The sequence below is a fragment of the Crassostrea angulata genome, chromosome 7 (assembly GCF_025612915.1).
Source record: "Crassostrea angulata isolate pt1a10 chromosome 7, ASM2561291v2, whole genome shotgun sequence".
Lineage (NCBI taxonomy): Eukaryota > Metazoa > Mollusca > Bivalvia > Ostreida > Ostreidae > Magallana > Magallana angulata.
This window is the reverse complement of record NC_069117.1, coordinates 49101387-49119546: the sequence shown is the minus strand read 5'-3', so window position 1 is coordinate 49119546 and position 18160 is coordinate 49101387. Positions and strand designations below refer to the sequence as shown.

At 34.9% G+C, this 18160-nt stretch overlaps 1 protein-coding gene across 4 annotated transcripts; it reads right to left on the bottom strand.

Annotated features, from left to right (window-relative positions):
• Positions 1–345: 345 nt before the first annotated feature.
• LOC128157101 (putative methyltransferase NSUN7) lies at positions 346–14771 on the bottom strand. Of its 4 annotated transcripts, XM_052819476.1 has the most exons (12): positions 14619–14771; positions 12485–13161; positions 9377–9435; positions 7612–7895; positions 6089–6272; positions 5585–5789; positions 3284–3427; positions 3065–3166; positions 2726–2976; positions 2204–2604; positions 1648–1670; positions 346–1337 (listed from the first exon to the last, which is right to left on the bottom strand). In XM_052819476.1, exons 2-11 carry the CDS (start codon positions 12927–12929, stop codon positions 1661–1663), a joined length of 2085 nt encoding a protein of 694 aa, XP_052675436.1. In that variant the 5' UTR covers positions 12930–13161; positions 14619–14771; the 3' UTR covers positions 346–1337; positions 1648–1660. The 4 variants fall into 4 exon arrangements, with proteins under 4 accessions (XP_052675436.1, XP_052675435.1, XP_052675433.1 ...); XM_052819475.1 differs by having other exon boundaries at positions 346–1670; XM_052819473.1 differs by lacking the exon at positions 1648–1670.
• Between the last annotated feature and the right edge of the window lie 3389 nt (positions 14772–18160).

The window sequence follows — 18160 nt, the reverse complement described above, 5'->3', positions numbered from 1 at the left end:
GTTGTTAAGTTTATCCATGAAAATAAATGTTCATTGAAGTGCAATTTCTACTAACATTTGTATGGATAGGATCATTGGCCACGAATTTACATATCCTAGAAACTGTGGTTTTCACTTTAACCACAAAAATTGATACCCTTGAATATTAATAAAACCCCAGTATCTTGTTATCTTGGTTTTGTTATAGTTACTAGCATTATTTCATATTTAAAACTCTCCTTTGTCTGAAGGTAGAAAATTTTGATGACCTCTTACATGGAGCCTCATTAACATTAACAATGGGCTATATGTTGCAGAGATAATCATATTTTACTCTGATTGAAAGGAAAAACACAACACAAAACATTTTACAATAAATAAGTTAACATTTATTTCTATCTGTAACAGTGAACAATATATACAGACAAAGGTATCACAGATGTGTTTAAATATTCATTTATTTACAACAAAGGGAAATAACTCTGGTGATCCCCAGAAGGCTGGACGGATCCGATACATTGCACTAATAGAGCTACTGCTGAGAAGATGGTGCACTCTACTCAAATATTGGCTAATCTCAGTTTATACATTCATCAAAAACAGCAACACTTAATATGGCACTCAAACTGTCACTGCATCATACATTTACATTGCACAATTGATTTTCTGTTGTACTGGGTGGGACTTTGAAAGTTTTTAGTCCCAACGCAGTGGTGTAGTTAATGGAAATATGAACAGATGTATTGATTTAGTATCCTTATTAAGGTCACAAAACAAAACGGATTGCTTAAACCTACCCAATTGCTAGGCACCTTATGATTATTAAATATTTGAACTACACGAGAGATGCTTCTTCGATTAAAAATCAAATGAAAAAGACATTGTTTAGAAACCAGAAGGGGTATGTGTAACTGTAGATTTCAATGAAATAAATTAACAATGCAAATTCAGGGAAAGCGAGAAGCATTCCAGTCAATTTTTAAAGTTCCGAAACAGAGGAAAAGGCATGTGTTAAGGCAACATTAATTTAAAGTACCCTAGATAAAGTTGTTTGTCCAAGCTGATTGTGTCTGATAATTATGAAATGACAGGTGCTAGCTCCTACATCAAGAGCGAGGCCTCCTGCATTGTATGCACATGATGAATCACGTCAACATGCAGTTCTGATAATGCATTACAATACTTCAGTGTCTTCATTCTTACAATAACATCTCACACAGATTAAGTGGGTGCATGTTCCAACTTAGACAAGTTAATGGGCATACCCCACAAATTGATTAAGAACATGCACTGCCTAAGTGGCCTCCAGGTGTTACATAACTTACTTGGTCTTCTTGTTCAGTTTGTGCTTTTTGCGTCTGCCGTGAAAGGAAAAAAGACCATACAGAAAAATTATTCATCACTCGATCAACAAGGTACAATGAAACGATACTAAGATAAAGTAGGGCTGATTCAAGCTTGAATTCCAGATATACCAAAAGCAGATACACATGCCATAGATTACTGCTGTAATGTAATGCTTCTTTACTTTTATAAGATTTATAAAAAATACATACCAATATTTCATGAAATTTAAGAAATCTGCATATAAAAATACATTTATTGTTGCAAGCCAGTAGAGGAAGCTTATTGAGATCATGCGCATTTACACAAAGTTCTTTTTTTTACCTGAACATGCTTTTTACTTGCGGCTGTGAAAATCACACAAAAATTAAGTTAGTGAACATAGTGAATTCTCATGTTATACACATACACTCTCTCAATGGACAAAAGATTTAGCACGAAATGACAAGTCTCTCAAAAACAAAGATGTATTTGTACATGTAAAACAGTGAGACAGCAGACATATGAAACATTGAAATGGTGATGGTTGCTGAACATGTACTCCAATAGCACCAGTGACACAGGTAGAAATATCATAATACTGACTAGTTACAACTATTGCAAAAAAATCCATTTTAGTGTGTCTGACAGTGTTATATATGGTACATAGAAACATATAAACAAGAAAAAAACATTCTGTTACTGAGACAAGAACTTTAGTTTTTAAATAAAGACCTCTTGAGAGGCATTGAGACAAATACAAAAACATATACATTTACATACAAACTTAAAATAACTGTGAAATATTGCGATGCTCATGCAAATTAAGCACAAAGTGATTGTGATTTCCTTTGTGGGACAACCACATGAAACTCAATCATCCAACACATAGAATATTCACCTGAAGGGTGCTGGATGTTTTACCACTTTGACGTGCTCCGGCACTGTGACCTTGTCCTTCTTCTGTGCCGGCTCTCTCTTTGCGGCATCCTTGTACAGTCTGGCTCCCACCGCGACCCCATTGGGCCGCGGTATGCGGCGTCCCTGGATCGGGCTGTGGATGTAGCTGTGGACGGGACTGGAGGCGTGGGGGGCTGATATAGCACTGCGTGGGGGCAGCCTCTGGTCCTGTCTCCTGAGGCGTCGACTCAGCAGCTTCTCAGACTTGTGGCCGTTGACCAGGCTGTCCTCATCCTCATTCTCGTGGCCCTCGTGGTTCTTGTTCCTCTTCTTCCCACTCAGCAATCCTTTAGCTTGTGCTCTGGCAAGAACATCTTTGGCTGCTTCTTTGGAATCCTCAGGCTGTTCATAAAAATTATTACATTTTTTGCATTACAATTCATTTGTGAAATTTTATATACCAGTATGTTAAATATTTCAAAAGCAGGATTTAATCCAAAACAGAACTCTAATTACAACATACCTCTCTTGTTACAACAGCAATAAAACATCCACTGGTTTTCTCTGTTGGTCGAAATTTTATAAACTTTCCATGAATTCCTATTTTATTGTCTATAGCTTCACTCGAGAAAGGGATGACAGGGGGAGCTACTCTGTAGGGGTACCTCCTCTGCTGTACCAGGTTAGTGTACTCCACAGCCTTCGAAACCACATTCTCGTTCTCCACCTCATGGATTGACCGTGTGGTGTACACAACCGCCTGCACCTTGGTAACTGCAAGAATTATAATTCTGGTTAGGACAACATGCAATTCCAAGATAAGGTTCAGATATACATTCAGTGTTGGATGTAGACTACCTACATTTGAGGGCATGCTTCAGGAGTTCTGTGTGTTTTGCTGTGAGATCACCAAGTTTGCTCATGTCCGTTTCTCCTATGGACAAATCCTTCAATATTTTCATATCTAGAAGAAAAAATAGGGGAATAAATGATTTTTCACCTGATTAATAGTTCTATAATACAAGAAATATAAATTTTTCCTTTTGAGATTATTGTGTATTTTTTCATTCAATGTGCCCACCTTCCCCCTCGTTGACAATGAAGTCTATAGGGTTGGCCACCCCTGACTTGCTACAGTCGGCTGTAATGAGGATGACCTTTGCATTCTTGAATCGATTGTCATCCGGTTCTACATCCAGAAAGTTTTCAGACATCAATTTCACACCTACAATTAACATACAACATCTGATTTACTAGTATTGAAAAATCAATCATATTTGGAAAGTTTTTGATAAATACATGTATGGTTCAAACCTACAATATTAACATTACCACATCCGATTTATTAAATAGATATGTATATATATATATATGAAATATAGTAGATCTTTGACACCCATTTTACACCTACAGCATCAGAAAATTGACCATGTTCAGTAAGTTTTTATAAATCAATTTCACACCTAAAATTAACATACAGCATCGGATTTACCGGGTAATAAAAAATCAATCGATCATGCTCAGATTTTTGTGCCATATTGTATTGCGCTTTGGTGACTTTCATCAGTAAACAAATACCCCAGCACAATATTGAATGTAGGCCATTCTAGATTTTATATATAATTATTGGAACAGCATGTTGGAGATAACAATTCAACTTAAAGTACAATATAACTCCAGCCTGTGTCTTGTTCTCCGCTGTTTGCTAGTTAGTTGACATGGAAGTGGTCCCATTATATTCGGTGGGAAATAAGTCTTGGCAAACAAATAATGCATTGCTAACAAATGAAATTTTTGTGTTGAATTTATTTAGATCTATTAGACGTATACACAAATGACTGACGATTTCCCAGTTGCTTTGCAGGTTTGTTGACACTGGCCAAACAAAAGCTAAATAATCTGCTTCTTCTACAAATTTCAATACTTCCAAAAACCTCTGCTTAAAAGGATAAAAAAGCTTCATCGAATTGTAATTCAGAGTTTTTTACTTAGAGTATAATACTTTTTACTGGGGCATTGAGCATGATTCAAACATTTACTCAAACTAGAAATAAATTTCTAAAATATTTTCATATAAAATTTATGAGTACCTTTCACGATTGTTAACACTATTTCAGATGGAAAATTGACATTGCATACACTCAGCATTTACAACAGTGAAGAACTTAGTGCACTTCAATGAGCAAATAAAAATTGATGAAACCGATTTATAGAGGGGGAATAAACCGATTCTGTCGATTCTGTCGTGAGTGTTGATCAGAAAATTACACATCTTCAATTCTCAACAGCTTGAAAGATAATTTATTGAAAACTCAAGTGCATTGTCAACAGTTGCATTGAAGAGGCCATTTCGAGGGTCAGGGCTAAAGACATGCATTGCTAAATATGGACAAACTATTACAGAAGCGTTTGATCTTAAGTGACTCCATAAGCATAGGAATAGAGTGGGAACCAAGCCAGATGACAATAGCAATTAACTCTTCTCCTGGTGTCTGTATTGACTCAACAAGGAGTGATATATATATGATTCCGCAGCTCAATACCAATCATTCAGTGTGCTTTTACATAATCAATCAGTTGCATTTTGTCTCTGTTGGCTAATAAACCTGACAATCAATTAGGACCGCTACCACTGATAAGGGTGGCGGGATGGAAGTCTTTGATTTGTTTTAGCCTCGTTTATCAACTCTCTTTCTGTGCTGACAGTACCACAGAATTGTTACGTCCATACTAACCCACTAATAGCACTACGTTTATAGCCATCATTACTGTAACCATACTAACACATTAATAACACTACATTTATGGGCCCCATTTTCTGGCTCCCATGACAAACATCAACTAATTAGGTAAACATTGTACATCAGTGATGCGGACACTGCTTAGACCCTGAAGAAATTTAAAGCTGAGGAAGTTCATCAATTATTTAACCAATTTCTTTGCTCTCATTTCATGCTGGCAATTACTCCACTAAACTTTCAGTTTGTTCAGAATGATTTTCCAATAAATCCTCTCCGAGATTTTTTTACTTTTTATGTACCATTAATTTTTCATATTGGAATCAATTGCAAACTGTAAATTCAGAATTTCAAAAACATAAGAAGAAAATACGCTTGAAATGTGATGGGGGGGAACGTAATCTATTAAAGAATACATGTACATGTATTATGTAAAAATATTCAAATATCAACACCAGAGGAATAAAATAAATATATGTGGGTTGAGCATTAGTTCCTTATTTATCATTAATTTTCAAGGGAATTTTTGTCAGTGTATTGAAAACTTCAATGCAAATATCGGTACCAGTGCTGACACATACCAGTATAAACTTGCGCAAGTCAAAATGTTCTATAGGTAGCACTAACTGGTCAAAGAACTATACCTTTCACTCCAAGTTTCTCCATATTTTCTCTGACTTCTGCCTGGTTTCTAGCACCGAATGCCCAGATATGGCTGCGGCTGTCCGCCTCCAGGAGACTGGCAATGTGTGCGGTGGTCATCCCTGAGCCCACATTGACATGGATGATGTCTGCGTCCTCTCCAACTAAGTACTTCACTGAGTGGGGGGCTATACTACTAGACTTGTCCTGCAAAATAAAGAAAAAGATGTCATATGTTGAGAATAACTGATGCTTTTTAAACCATCAGGTTCCAGTTCTATAAACAAATCTTCCGTTGTGGTAGACACTGAAATTTACACATATGCCATGCTTAGAATTTTCAAAAATTTAAAATACCATGAATTTTTGTTAAAAGTTATCACTTCCGAATAAGACATGCCTGTGTAGGGTGTTTAAACTTCAATGCATACTCGGTTACTTTTACTTTTCAATCATAATCAATCACAGGATTGTCATTAAAAAGCTTTGATTTGGAGACAATGTACCTGGAGAACTAGTTTTCCTGCAGTAACAAGGTGATTTTTGACCAAGTCGTTGGCACACTCCGGGGAGAACATCAGGACATCGTGACACAGGGAGTCCACACAGAATCTCTTGCCCTCCAGGGCCTCCTCTGGACTGACCAATCGGAAGTGTTCATCCTTCAACGCATCCAACACCTCGGACATGCTGGAAAATTTTAAATGAAACAAATTACTATAAATGTGTCTGGTGAAAAATACAAACAAGAAACAATTGTCCAGAAAACAAAAAAAAAACCCATCGAAGTTGCTTTACTGGAAGATACAGCATGTCTGGTGATATTTGCGATGATCTAATTTTTGCTTTTTTTTGCAAGCCCTTTTATATCGCAAATTATTGAATATGCAGAAATTATATTCTGTATTATTTTTATAAGATACTTTTAAATTGTAATAAATGACTGATGTTAATTAAAAATGCAACACATTGTCCCCTTTTTCGCAAATTTTGCGACACAAAAAACCCCCCAGATATATGGTAATTATACCCTCGATATCACTGGTACGTGCACAAAAATATTAATGAGGATTGATTGCAACATTTAAACTAAAGATTAAGCATCTATCTGTAGGTGTATAACAAAATTAAGGTACCAAAACTTGAGAGTATTTTTCTAGTGTCAAAAGGTTAAGCTTCTTATGTGTTCAAAGCATTAGAGGAAACTTGAGATTTCCATTTACCTATGCTAATTAACTTGAACCAAGACACTTTTCCTTAGTCAAATATTAGGAACATTTCTAAAGTAAAGAAATTATTAGAAAATATTGAAATTCTAAACTACTTCTGGAACTTATATAAACATGGTTAAAGTTTAAATGTAACATGAAACAAAAATTGTTTACAAAGAATTTATTTTTGGGCTGTTATTACTTCAAATATTTTCTTTCCATATTTCCAAAATCCATTTACCCTTTTGGAGCAGCAACCTTTTAATGATTAATACCATAACACTAATTGTTACAGATCATGTATTTGATTGCATTTACATGTACATGTAGATTAACAAAAAGTAACAGCAAAACAGTTTGGAAAACCAACATGCAGAGACATTAAAAAAAACCCCGAAATACTGGTAAATTATGTTATATTATTAATGAAAATTTACAACTTGGAGGGATTACAACTTTAAATTGATTTCAAGAATGCCATAAATAAGCCAACTCCCATGTTTTAACAAGGTTTTTTAGAGTGGGTGAGGAAACAGGTAGGGGATGAATCTGAGTTGCTTATTTGGACTTTGTATGGTTGATCTAGCTGTACATTGGGAGGGTAAGTGAGTGGTGTTGGGGGTGGTCTGATTGGACTTTCTGAAGTTAGTTCACCCATACCAAAAAAATAAAAATACAAAAAAGTATGCTTTTTTATGCTTTTAGTACAGTACATACTTTTTAAAAGAATTTTTTGAAAAAGTACAGAAAAAGTAAACTGCACCCATTTACTGGCAAGGGGTGGGGGAGCGGAGTGGAGGTGGGTCTGAGTTGCTTACTTGGACTTTCTGTGGTTAATCCAGCCATACACTGGCATGCTGGACCTGAGTTCCTCTTTACTCCTGACCGTGTCAGGGAGGAGATGGTCCAGAGAGGGGGCCTCGGCCTTGATTCTGCGCCGGGCTAAGGCCGCATTTAGGTGGGTCTTGCATTCCAAGATGGCTTGCTCTATTTCTAACAGGTCTGGAAGCACCGTTTCTCCTGGAAGGGCGTGTCTCTGTTGAAATTTACGGCCTTGAAAATCGCACAGCATCACCATAACAAGGCCACTGTCTTCCACAAACTGTAAACATTTACAAAATATATCACAAGTTCACTGACTGTATAATGAGTTGTAAGCTTTCGAGTGGACGACGGACTGAAGAGCAGATAAAACATCAAAAGTGTACTTGTAAACCTTTTTATGTTATGAATAATTCCTAATCCTCTTATCTACCGAATTTCATTCCTAGAGGATATATCTATATGAATTATTGAAAAAAATAAATGTCCTGTCAACTTTTACGTACCGAAAAAGGATTATGCAAAGATTATGCTAACTTCCATAAAATATTATTGAAAACATGCATGACAAATGCTCTTATCATTAAATAAAGTCAGAAAACGGTTCAATGGCAGTTGGTGCCCAAAGGAGGGACCCGTATCATTTCAACGATAACACAACCTTTCCGCAATAAATCAGTGATATTTCAGGGACATCTAATTGATCTCTTTTTTATATCAGTCAAATTATAATACCGCAAATATCTACAAAAGCGTAGCCATAAAAACAAGGTGTTCAATATCCCATTTTTCACTTGACATTTCAGCGAGCTGAGTTTTTGATTGGGATTGTTTTTTCATCTCTCTGCCGTTGCTGTTAGGGCTGCCCGGAGATATGAATGCTCCGGTCTTATCAACCAATGCTACCTGATCTAATAAAACTCCTCATTGATTTCAACTATTCATGTATTGTTATATTGATATTTTTCAAGCTCTTTGAATTTAATCTATCAACAATTTTTTTTCTTCAGAATTGCGGCTTGAATTTCATTCCTGTAATTGAAGAAGCTTTGTATAGGGGAAAAGTCCCAATATGTACACAGTCTTTCATTAATTATTACAAAGTGGACATTTTTTTGGTGTTTGTTTTTGCCTTATTTTGCATCAGCAATGATCTTTATCTTGTATTGGAAAAACTATTTGTAAACACAAATACTCAAACAAGGGCTCGTTTATAGGACTCTCTATTTCAGAATCCACCCTTAATAGCCAATCAATCCACTCAATTTCTAATGTCATTAATTTGTCAATGGTCTTGAAAGGCTAAAAACATTCAGACAAAAGAACCATGAATAACTGAAACATTATGGTTAAAATGGCTGATGAACTCATAGAAAATAGCCCATTACATCATACTTTGTTTAAAAGCCAAGTTCACTGGCCACAAACATCTCATATTGCTTGGTAATTTCTAGCTTTCATGTGTGAAATGAGTTTGTGCTCAAGCATTCATCCACAAACATCAGCCACAATGTAGTGTTTTAAGGACGAAATGAATAGAACAAGAATTTTGGGCCATTACAACAAGGGCAGTCTTCTTTATGAAATCAGTCAAGTCATTTAATATATAGCAGGTCTGAGACAAAGAGGATATAGTGTTTACTTGTAGATGATGGTATAGTTGGTATACAACTGAATATTTGGTCCATGAGTCTGGGATATTCATATTTAATACCCCTCTCCCCAACACACACATACACTTTTTAAACAAACAAGACTTACCTCCGGATATGTGGCGTAAAAGGCACAGTCTTGTAGAATTTCTTCAAATAACAGCTGGTCTGTAAAGTACAAATATGCATTTATTAAATCAATTTTTCATTTCATTCAAATTAGAACACATACTGTCTGAGTAATTTTGGCATGGTTGCAAAAGTTGTAAGATTTTTCTGCTAAATTAAATCAATGTCCCAGTACCAGTTTATCTAAAACGTTAATTTTTCTTCTTTTTTTATTTTTAGCTCAAATTAGTGTTCTGCAAAGGATATTGCCCAAATGTCTCTCAAAATCCCTTTTTGAATGAAATTCATCAAAATTTATTAGTGCCATGATAACCTTTCTATGGCAAATAAACATGATGAAAGAAATAGAATGTTGTTAACCTCAAAATGATATTGCCTTCAGTTTGAGGGATGTTGTTGGCCTTCATTACAAATCATAAATTTTCTGACTTATAAAATAAACATGACTATTGACTGAAGTTGATAAAATTCAAGCACTTGTTTTACTCTGTGTCATATTATCAAAACCTCCGCTTCAAACCCTTGTAAAAGTCCAGTCAACTTGGTGACATAAGGGTTTATAATGATCAAAATGCTCGCCCCTCTCCGATATTTTAACAACTATAGGAATTTTTATTGAAGTTAATCAAGTTTGCAATATCTGTCAACAAAGGGCTTGCGCTGGGTCGCACACTCGTAAAGCTGGAGGGGATAAACTAGCCCCAGAGAGCAAGCAGGGGGACAAATATTTGGCTTCTGAACAATTTAAATATATGTTAGGTTGCAGATCGAGACACAGGTCTAAACATTGAGGGTGTGCAGGGCTTTATCTGGAGATACGGGGGCACCGCGATAAGTCCGTCCAAGTCTTTATTGTGACGCACACCTCATTTTTGTGAAAGTCCATTCTGTTTGTAAATAAACAATCTCCCTATTTTCAATTAAAAGTGACCACTCCATGATAAACAAACTTCCTGACATATTGTGTTTGTGGAACAGAATGGAATTGTTGGTTTACAGTGAGGAAGGTGTTCCATCCCGTGACGTCACATGATAAGATTGAGGTGTTTTATTTGTTACCTCTCCTCCAATTCTTTAGTTATTGTAAAAGGGAACTTTAATGAGTTTTCACAAATTTGACTGACAATTCCCTTCATTTTTAAAATTTGAATTAGATTTGATATGTAAAACTACTGTGAAGTTACTACAATTGATTTATAATGTGTGCAGGATTAGTATATGCATAAAAAGAGATGAATTTTCTAATTAAATAAATAAAACCAGAGATTTGCCTTTCATTGAGTTTGGGAGTGTTAATCTTCTCTGTTGATGAGAAAACAAGACACAAATTGTGATGGAAATCAATGAAGAAGGTGTGAAATATCTGTGGATACCAGCCTAATGAGCAAGCATGAACGATGTCGATTATTGATAATAAAGAGAGAAGACCACAAAAGACCACTAGCATTGTAGACTTGGATCCATTGTTATCAGCAACAATGAGTTCTACCTTTAACAGTCTCCAGAGACTTCACAAATATATGAGGTTCTTTGGTGAAAGGATGATCAAAAGAACAATTTTGCTTCTTTTGCAAGAACACACAAAGAAGCGCGGAACATTCCGATGCACCAGGCTATACTGTAAGTTGTACAGTGCAGGAAACTACAAAATTCATGATGTTTTTATGAATATTTTAGATGATAGATGGTTAGATATGGTGGGTGATGCCCAACAAATAAGCTGTATGCATACATCATCCCCGTTTCTTAATAAGACTGACACTGTTCCAGTTTCTTACACCCAGGTCATATACCCTAACATAAATCATTCATAGATTTTATAACACACTTCATTTAACAAACACTTATTTCCACATTATATGTACCGGTATATAAGCACTTATGTCAATCTTTTCAATTAAATGTCAATCTCTGTTAGTGTCAAAGAAAACTTTTCAAACCCAACACAAATGGATTGTACTTACTGAGTATTATGAAATTTCTATCATAAGGACATGGAGGATTTTAAAACAGGTGTGATGGTGATTATAGTAAATTCTTAGCTACCGTATTGTGACAACTTGCGAAAATCCAAAAATATACCAAAATTTATTTAAGTCCCAACCAAAATTTGACTATCAACACTATTAAGTCACCAAATTTATTTTTTTTAAATGATGAAATTGAAATAAATTACAGAATTAATCCCCGCAATTAAAAGCAAATATTGAAACACACATTGGTGCAAATAGAATTCGGGTTTCATTTCTGTCCATTTTTCATACGACATGATAAGTTCTGTAATCAGCCTGAAGAAACAGAGTATGGTGGTCCACTTTCCGGTCAGATAATCTGTCTCATTGTTCAAAGACACTGATATATTGAAAGCCCCGCGTTTATTTGACAGCGGCCTAAACTTAATAAAGAGGGATTTGTATGTATCCTAATACGGTATTTGCTATCAGTCGCTTGATCCGTTAATTGTAATATAAGTTCAAGTGTGTATTTTGTTAGTAATCTGAGGGATACCGACTTTATACTCAAGCCTACCAGCGTGGGCAAAAAGGGGTTTTATTTGCTGTCAAAGATTAATTCTTATCCTCATTAATGCTGGGTATTAATTAATCAGTGGATGAGTAATTAAACACTCCCTATGAACTCAATCAACTTTCGCTTAGCTCGACAGAATCAACCAGTTGTCATAGGAAATATATAAGCAAAGATAGATATGTTTTCATCTACGTATGTATCTTAGATACCAACAAATGAGAATAAGCTTCATTGTCATTATCTATCAAAACAAATTTCAGGATTTTAAAAAAAATCATAAATGGGCTCTTTTTTTCAATGACTACAAATATCTTTAAATTTTTTAAAACAAAATATGCTGTAATCTTGTCTCTCAAGATTTGATTGAAAGTGAAAGATTGAGTTAGAAGAATACTTAAAATTAAATTTCCCTTACAACTAATAAATATTTTTCAATAAAGACGAATGATAATATCAACATGGAAATGTTCTGTACGTGTGAATTTAAAGCTTTAAAACATCATTAAATACAGACGCTGTGCTAATCATCTTTTAAATAAAAAAAGAGAGATTTACTTACATTTGAGGGTAGAAAAAGCCAGTTCAAAAGCCAGTCTTTTATCCTGGTCATTCACAAAGTGAAGCTGAGGGATTTCTTGCACTTTCTCTGCCAGGCCGGTCTTATTCTTCTTTCTAAGGTAAGGATTCTCCCTTTCCTCCAGACTTTCATGTTTCAGCGTAGAAAAGATTTTACTGGCATTAATGAAGATCTGATGACTGTAGAGGCAAGGTTCTTTGTAGAAATACTGAAATTTCACGTCCAAATCGGAGCCGTTCACCAAATGTCCCTCAGAAGCCATCTTTGTGCGCATATTTGCAGTCTCTCTCATCAGGTGTCTGTTGTAGTGAGAACTAGCTGGCCGACCCAGACCAGTGGGTGCGTGGGGCAGGAACGGTGAGTGTGCCCTGCTCTGCCCTGACACGGGTCTTCGTTGCAGTAACACAGATTCAGCGGTAGGCGGCATTGTGGTTATAATATTAAATAGCACAGGCAAAAATGTAACATCAACTAATTGATCACGGAGCAAAAGTTATCCAATCGTTTACCTGGTCAGGTATATATGGCAGGTAACAGGTGTCAATCAAACACTTTCAAAGGAGATTTAATACCAAGAGGCGGAAAACCCAATTGTTATCAAATTTATATATAGCAACTCTAGAAACGGGATTCTGTTTTGACGTTTAATCTTTGTTTACCTGAAAGTAAAATAAATAGTATTATGTAAAGTTCTCTGAATCAGACAGCCCAGTGTATTGGTAAATATTGAATTTCCACTGGCTTCTAAGTACATACTCCATGAATGAAATAAAGCCTTAATAGTGATTCACTTTAAATTTCCTGAGTAGGGATGACACGTTTTTATAAAATTGTCCGAGATCAGTAATCTTTCTATAATTGTTCTGAATACAAAGTTGTTTAGAAGGAAAACCAGTGACTCCTATCGGGAGCTTTAATGACCGATTTTACAGATCAAGCTGAAAACAGGGGTTGGACAAATAAAATTAAAAGTCATCAAAATAGCTGTACATACATGAATATCGGAGCTTTGTGTGAATTGATGCTCTATTTATAGGTGTGTACAAAAACCTATTAAGGAGGGTTAAAAAGGATGAAATGAAAACACTTAATAGGATGAATAAGTAAATTAAAATGGAACTCCAAAAGTTCAATGACGCATTTTCACAGAAGATTGCTTCAATTAAAATTGCGTATGGAATATAGAATTCATAAAAATGCCAACAGCTGAACGAGATTCATAACAACTAATAAAAGGCAGACTCGTTTTTTATAGTTCTACAACAGGAACAATAAATGAAATCAATATTTTCCATTATTGAATACTTATTTTTACCACAAACTCATCATGCTTTTTTCAGTGTTTTTTTTTAAGGGTAATATTTGTAAATATCAAAACAAGTAAATTAAAATCTCATTATCGTTTTTACATCATTAAATATTCGGAAATTTCGTAAGCAGTTTAAAGTATTTTTGCCTCATTCATATTTTGTTCTTCTACAAATTAAATCACTACTCAATTTGCTTTTATAGATTTTAAAAATATTTATAAATTCCATCATGTTTTTTACATATCTTTTATCATATCAATTTTTAAAAAATGAATATCATTATTCATAATTTCTGTCAATGTCATCTTTGAATCAGTTTAAACTTGGAACACAGTTATATATAAAGTTAAACAATTTATAAGAAAAATGCATGACAGTTATACTTACATCCAAATAAAAAAAACCAAAAGTTTTCCTCCTGAAAATGTTGGTACATGTATAAGTAAGTATTCAAAGAAACTATTCTCTCTCTTTCAATCAATATGGTTCCTTTGCTTTGACAGCAGTTGGTCCGCTAACTCACAAGAAAATTAAATTAGGACCACACTCCTTTGCGTCAAGCAAACCTTTACAGACTTTGCAAACATTCACTATTAACAGAAACACTTTTAATGAATGGCAATTTCAGAAAGCCATTATGGCTTCATTAATATTCATGTGAGCATGCCTTTAAAAAGTGGTCAAGTGCTTTTTTCTTGACTTGACGCACACTCTATTGGAGGCTGAAATATATCTTTAGCTCAAAAATGCAGTATCATTGATCAATGTAAAATGAAAATAAATTATTTACCACTAGTATCTCTTACTTTTAAGATATTATGGTCACACTGCACAGATGCTCACATCCAGTGACAATCAACTTGACTCTTATCCACACCCACAAGTCAAACTTTCTTGACAAAATAGACTGATATAAATTTGAGGACTGGTCATGTAGCCTCCCTTACTATCGGCGGTCATTCACTCTGCAAAGAAGTTGTTTGCAGTAGATTTAATTGGAGGCTAATCTTTCCTCCTATGTTTGCCCTCTGGGCCAATGGACTAGAGACCATCTTTTGTGACTTGAGACACAAGGGTGATTCACAAGACACCGTTTTTCTCCGGAACTAAGACTATTGTGTGTAGTTACAGCATGACAGCTAACCTTAGAATAACCAGGGGATCCCCTCTTAATTCTTGTGGGTTTTAAAGTATGACATTTATTTATTTACAAGACTAACGTTTCCTCTTAGAGTTTTGTTGATGAGGAAAAACCTCAGAGTGTAAATCATGCTCTAATATGATTAGTGATGGTATCCATAAATTAAAACATGTTTCACCAACTATTCCTATATATAGTGAATTCTTATAATCTTCATTTGTTACACTAGTATACCCAAACCCAGCTCTATAATTCTTAAAATTTCGATAGGAAATCAATTTGCAAACTTGAGTCTTAATTGTTGAAAAGAGGAAGTTAAATAATGCTTAGTGCAGAGAAACTGAAGATAAAAAATTACAAAGTTTGACTTTTAAACTCATTTCAATACATCAAAGTAAACACACATAAATGCATTCATAATAGCTGGAAAAAAACAGACAAGAAGGCTAATAAGAAATAATTCTTTATACACTCTTTAAAATTTCATTTCATGATCTAGGAGAGATTCAAGAGACAAGTATCAATTACATTTAACTATATTGTGTGTATTACTTTACATCAGGTCATATGCGGGTCTAGCAACCAAAATATTCATAACAATAGCCACTGTAAAGATATGACAACTTATTAAAGAGATTGATGAAATGCATGCTTCTTGCCCAGTGACAGGGAAGTTAAAACATCCAAACAAAACCCTTCATAGGTCGTGGAATTGAACAGTCAGGTGAATGCACTGTATTTGATTAACTTACATATGACCTTGGACTGACCTTGACATAAGAGAGCTCTCCTGACGTGCCTGAAGGTGCTTATGAAATTTGAAATTCTGATGTTCGTGATCTCATGTTTTTACAGTGTCAAGATCACTTATGTCTACAAAAACTTAAAATTTGATATTAATAAACGACTGAAATTAAGTCACAATGATTTGATGTTAGTCCAAAAGGGTACCCAATAAGGGGACTTGGTACTCATTGCTCACAAGGACAAATATGATAGTTGTAGTTCATTTAAATATTGTTTGGGGTTTTTTTTTGGAAAGAATATAAATTTTCTTGAGCAGACTCAGATAAGCTTGTTTATGATGTTGAGAAGGTGTGGTTGTATAAACTTTGACTTAGGTCATGGCCAATTCAAACAAACTAATAGAAAGTCAAAACTTTCAAGTATCTAACAGGATAAACTGAAAATGTTGGGGGATTAAAAGTAAGTAGCTACTCCATGATTAGATGTTGTTATAACCACCTACTGTCTCATTTTTGTATTTACATGTGTCTGATGGAAGAGGAGGGGACGGGGTTTTCACTATAAATCTGACCACTTTTTTGCCAAATCACTGGAGGCGTGAGAAATATTAATTTCCTACACTACCTGAGGAAGCTACCACACAAGTTTCAGCTTTCCTGGCTGATTAGTTTTTGAGAAGAAGATTTTTAAAGATTTACTCTATATATTCCTTTGTAAAACTTTGACCCTCCATTGTGGCCCCACCCTGCCCCCAGGGTCATGATTTTCACAACTTTGAATCTACACTACCTGAGGATGCTTCCACACAAGTTTCAGCTTTCTTGGCTGCTTAGTTTTTGAGAAGAACTGAAGATTTTTAAAAATTTACTCATATATTCCTATGTAAAATTTAACACTTTTATCATAATGAATTTCTTTACAGATAAAAATTATCCACTACCATTTAACATAATAGTTTGAATGATGTTATTTTCAGATAAATTCTTCCATTCACAATCCAATTACTGAAGGTATCAAGTTCAAGTTCAAGTTCATTTATTCGCTCAAAACCATTTCAAACATATGGTACATCAGGACAAAAATAACATTAAACAAGAATAGAATTCCAGGGTTCCCCGCCGGTCAAGCAGTTTACTAGTATCGAGTCTATTGACCAAGTCTGATTTAGGAACTTGACCAAGGTATTAGTGGTATAAACATTTGGTATAAATTTAATGAAAATCCATCAAAATTTGTAGGCATGCTTGAGCGCGCTTACAAGGTCAATTTTTGGAAAAAAACGGAGTCATTATTGTGGTCAAAGTCCCATAACTCCAACAAAAAGTATCGACCAATGCTGATTTTCGAACTTGACCAAAGTATTAGTGGTATAAACATTTGGTATAAATTTAATGAAAATCTGTCAAAATTTGTAGGCATGAGAGCGCTTACAAGGTCAATTTTTGGATAAAACGGAGTCATGATTGTGGTCAAAGTCCCATAACGCCAACAAAAAGTATCGACTAATGCTGATTTTCGAACTTGACCAAGTTAATAGGGGTATAAACATTTGGTATAAATTTATTGAAAATCCGTCAAAATTTGTAGGCATGAGAGCGCTTACAAGGTCAATTTTTGGGTAAAACGGAGTCATTATTGCGGTCAAAGTCCCATAACTCCAACAAAAAGTATCGACCAATGCTGATTTTCGAACTTGACCAAGGTAATAGTGGTATAAACATTTGGTATAAATTTAATGAAAATCCGTCAAAATTTGTAGGCATGAGAGCGCTTACAAAAAAGTGTGACGGACGGACGGACACACGGACGGACGGACCCATGGACGGACGGACGCCCGGCATTTCTATGTCCCCGCTCCGCGTTGCGGCGGGGACAAATATACATATAAATTGGTCAGAGGTAAACATATATTAATATAAAGGTTATAGAGTTAGGAAAAGTTATACAAAGTGAAACTCATGGAGGACAGACTACCTCGTATATCTTTGTTATAAAAATACACAATTTTCTCAGCAATTTCATGTTACATGTTGTCATAAGATACCAAAATTTTAACACATTAGGTTTAGCTGAAAATTTTTTGTCCATAAACTTGTTCCGGACTTGTGATATTGCATCACATTCTAAAATATAATGAAATTCATCGGCTATACGTTTTTTATTACAGAGAGGACAAAATCTTTCATTTAATGGGATACCCTCCCATCTTCCCAGTTCAACTGGTAGATGGCGATTTGAAGTACGAAATTTACCAAGAATTTTTCTGAATTTCAGGGGTAAAATATCTAAATATTTTTCATATCCAAAATTTGTTTTAAAATTTATATATATTACTCCTTTTGATGAATTATTTATATCAGCATGCCACTTTTGAATAAATTGATCTTGTAATCTCTGTTTAACTGCCGTTGAAACCCATTTTTGGTTAACAATATTTAAAAACTGACTATGCCAAACATT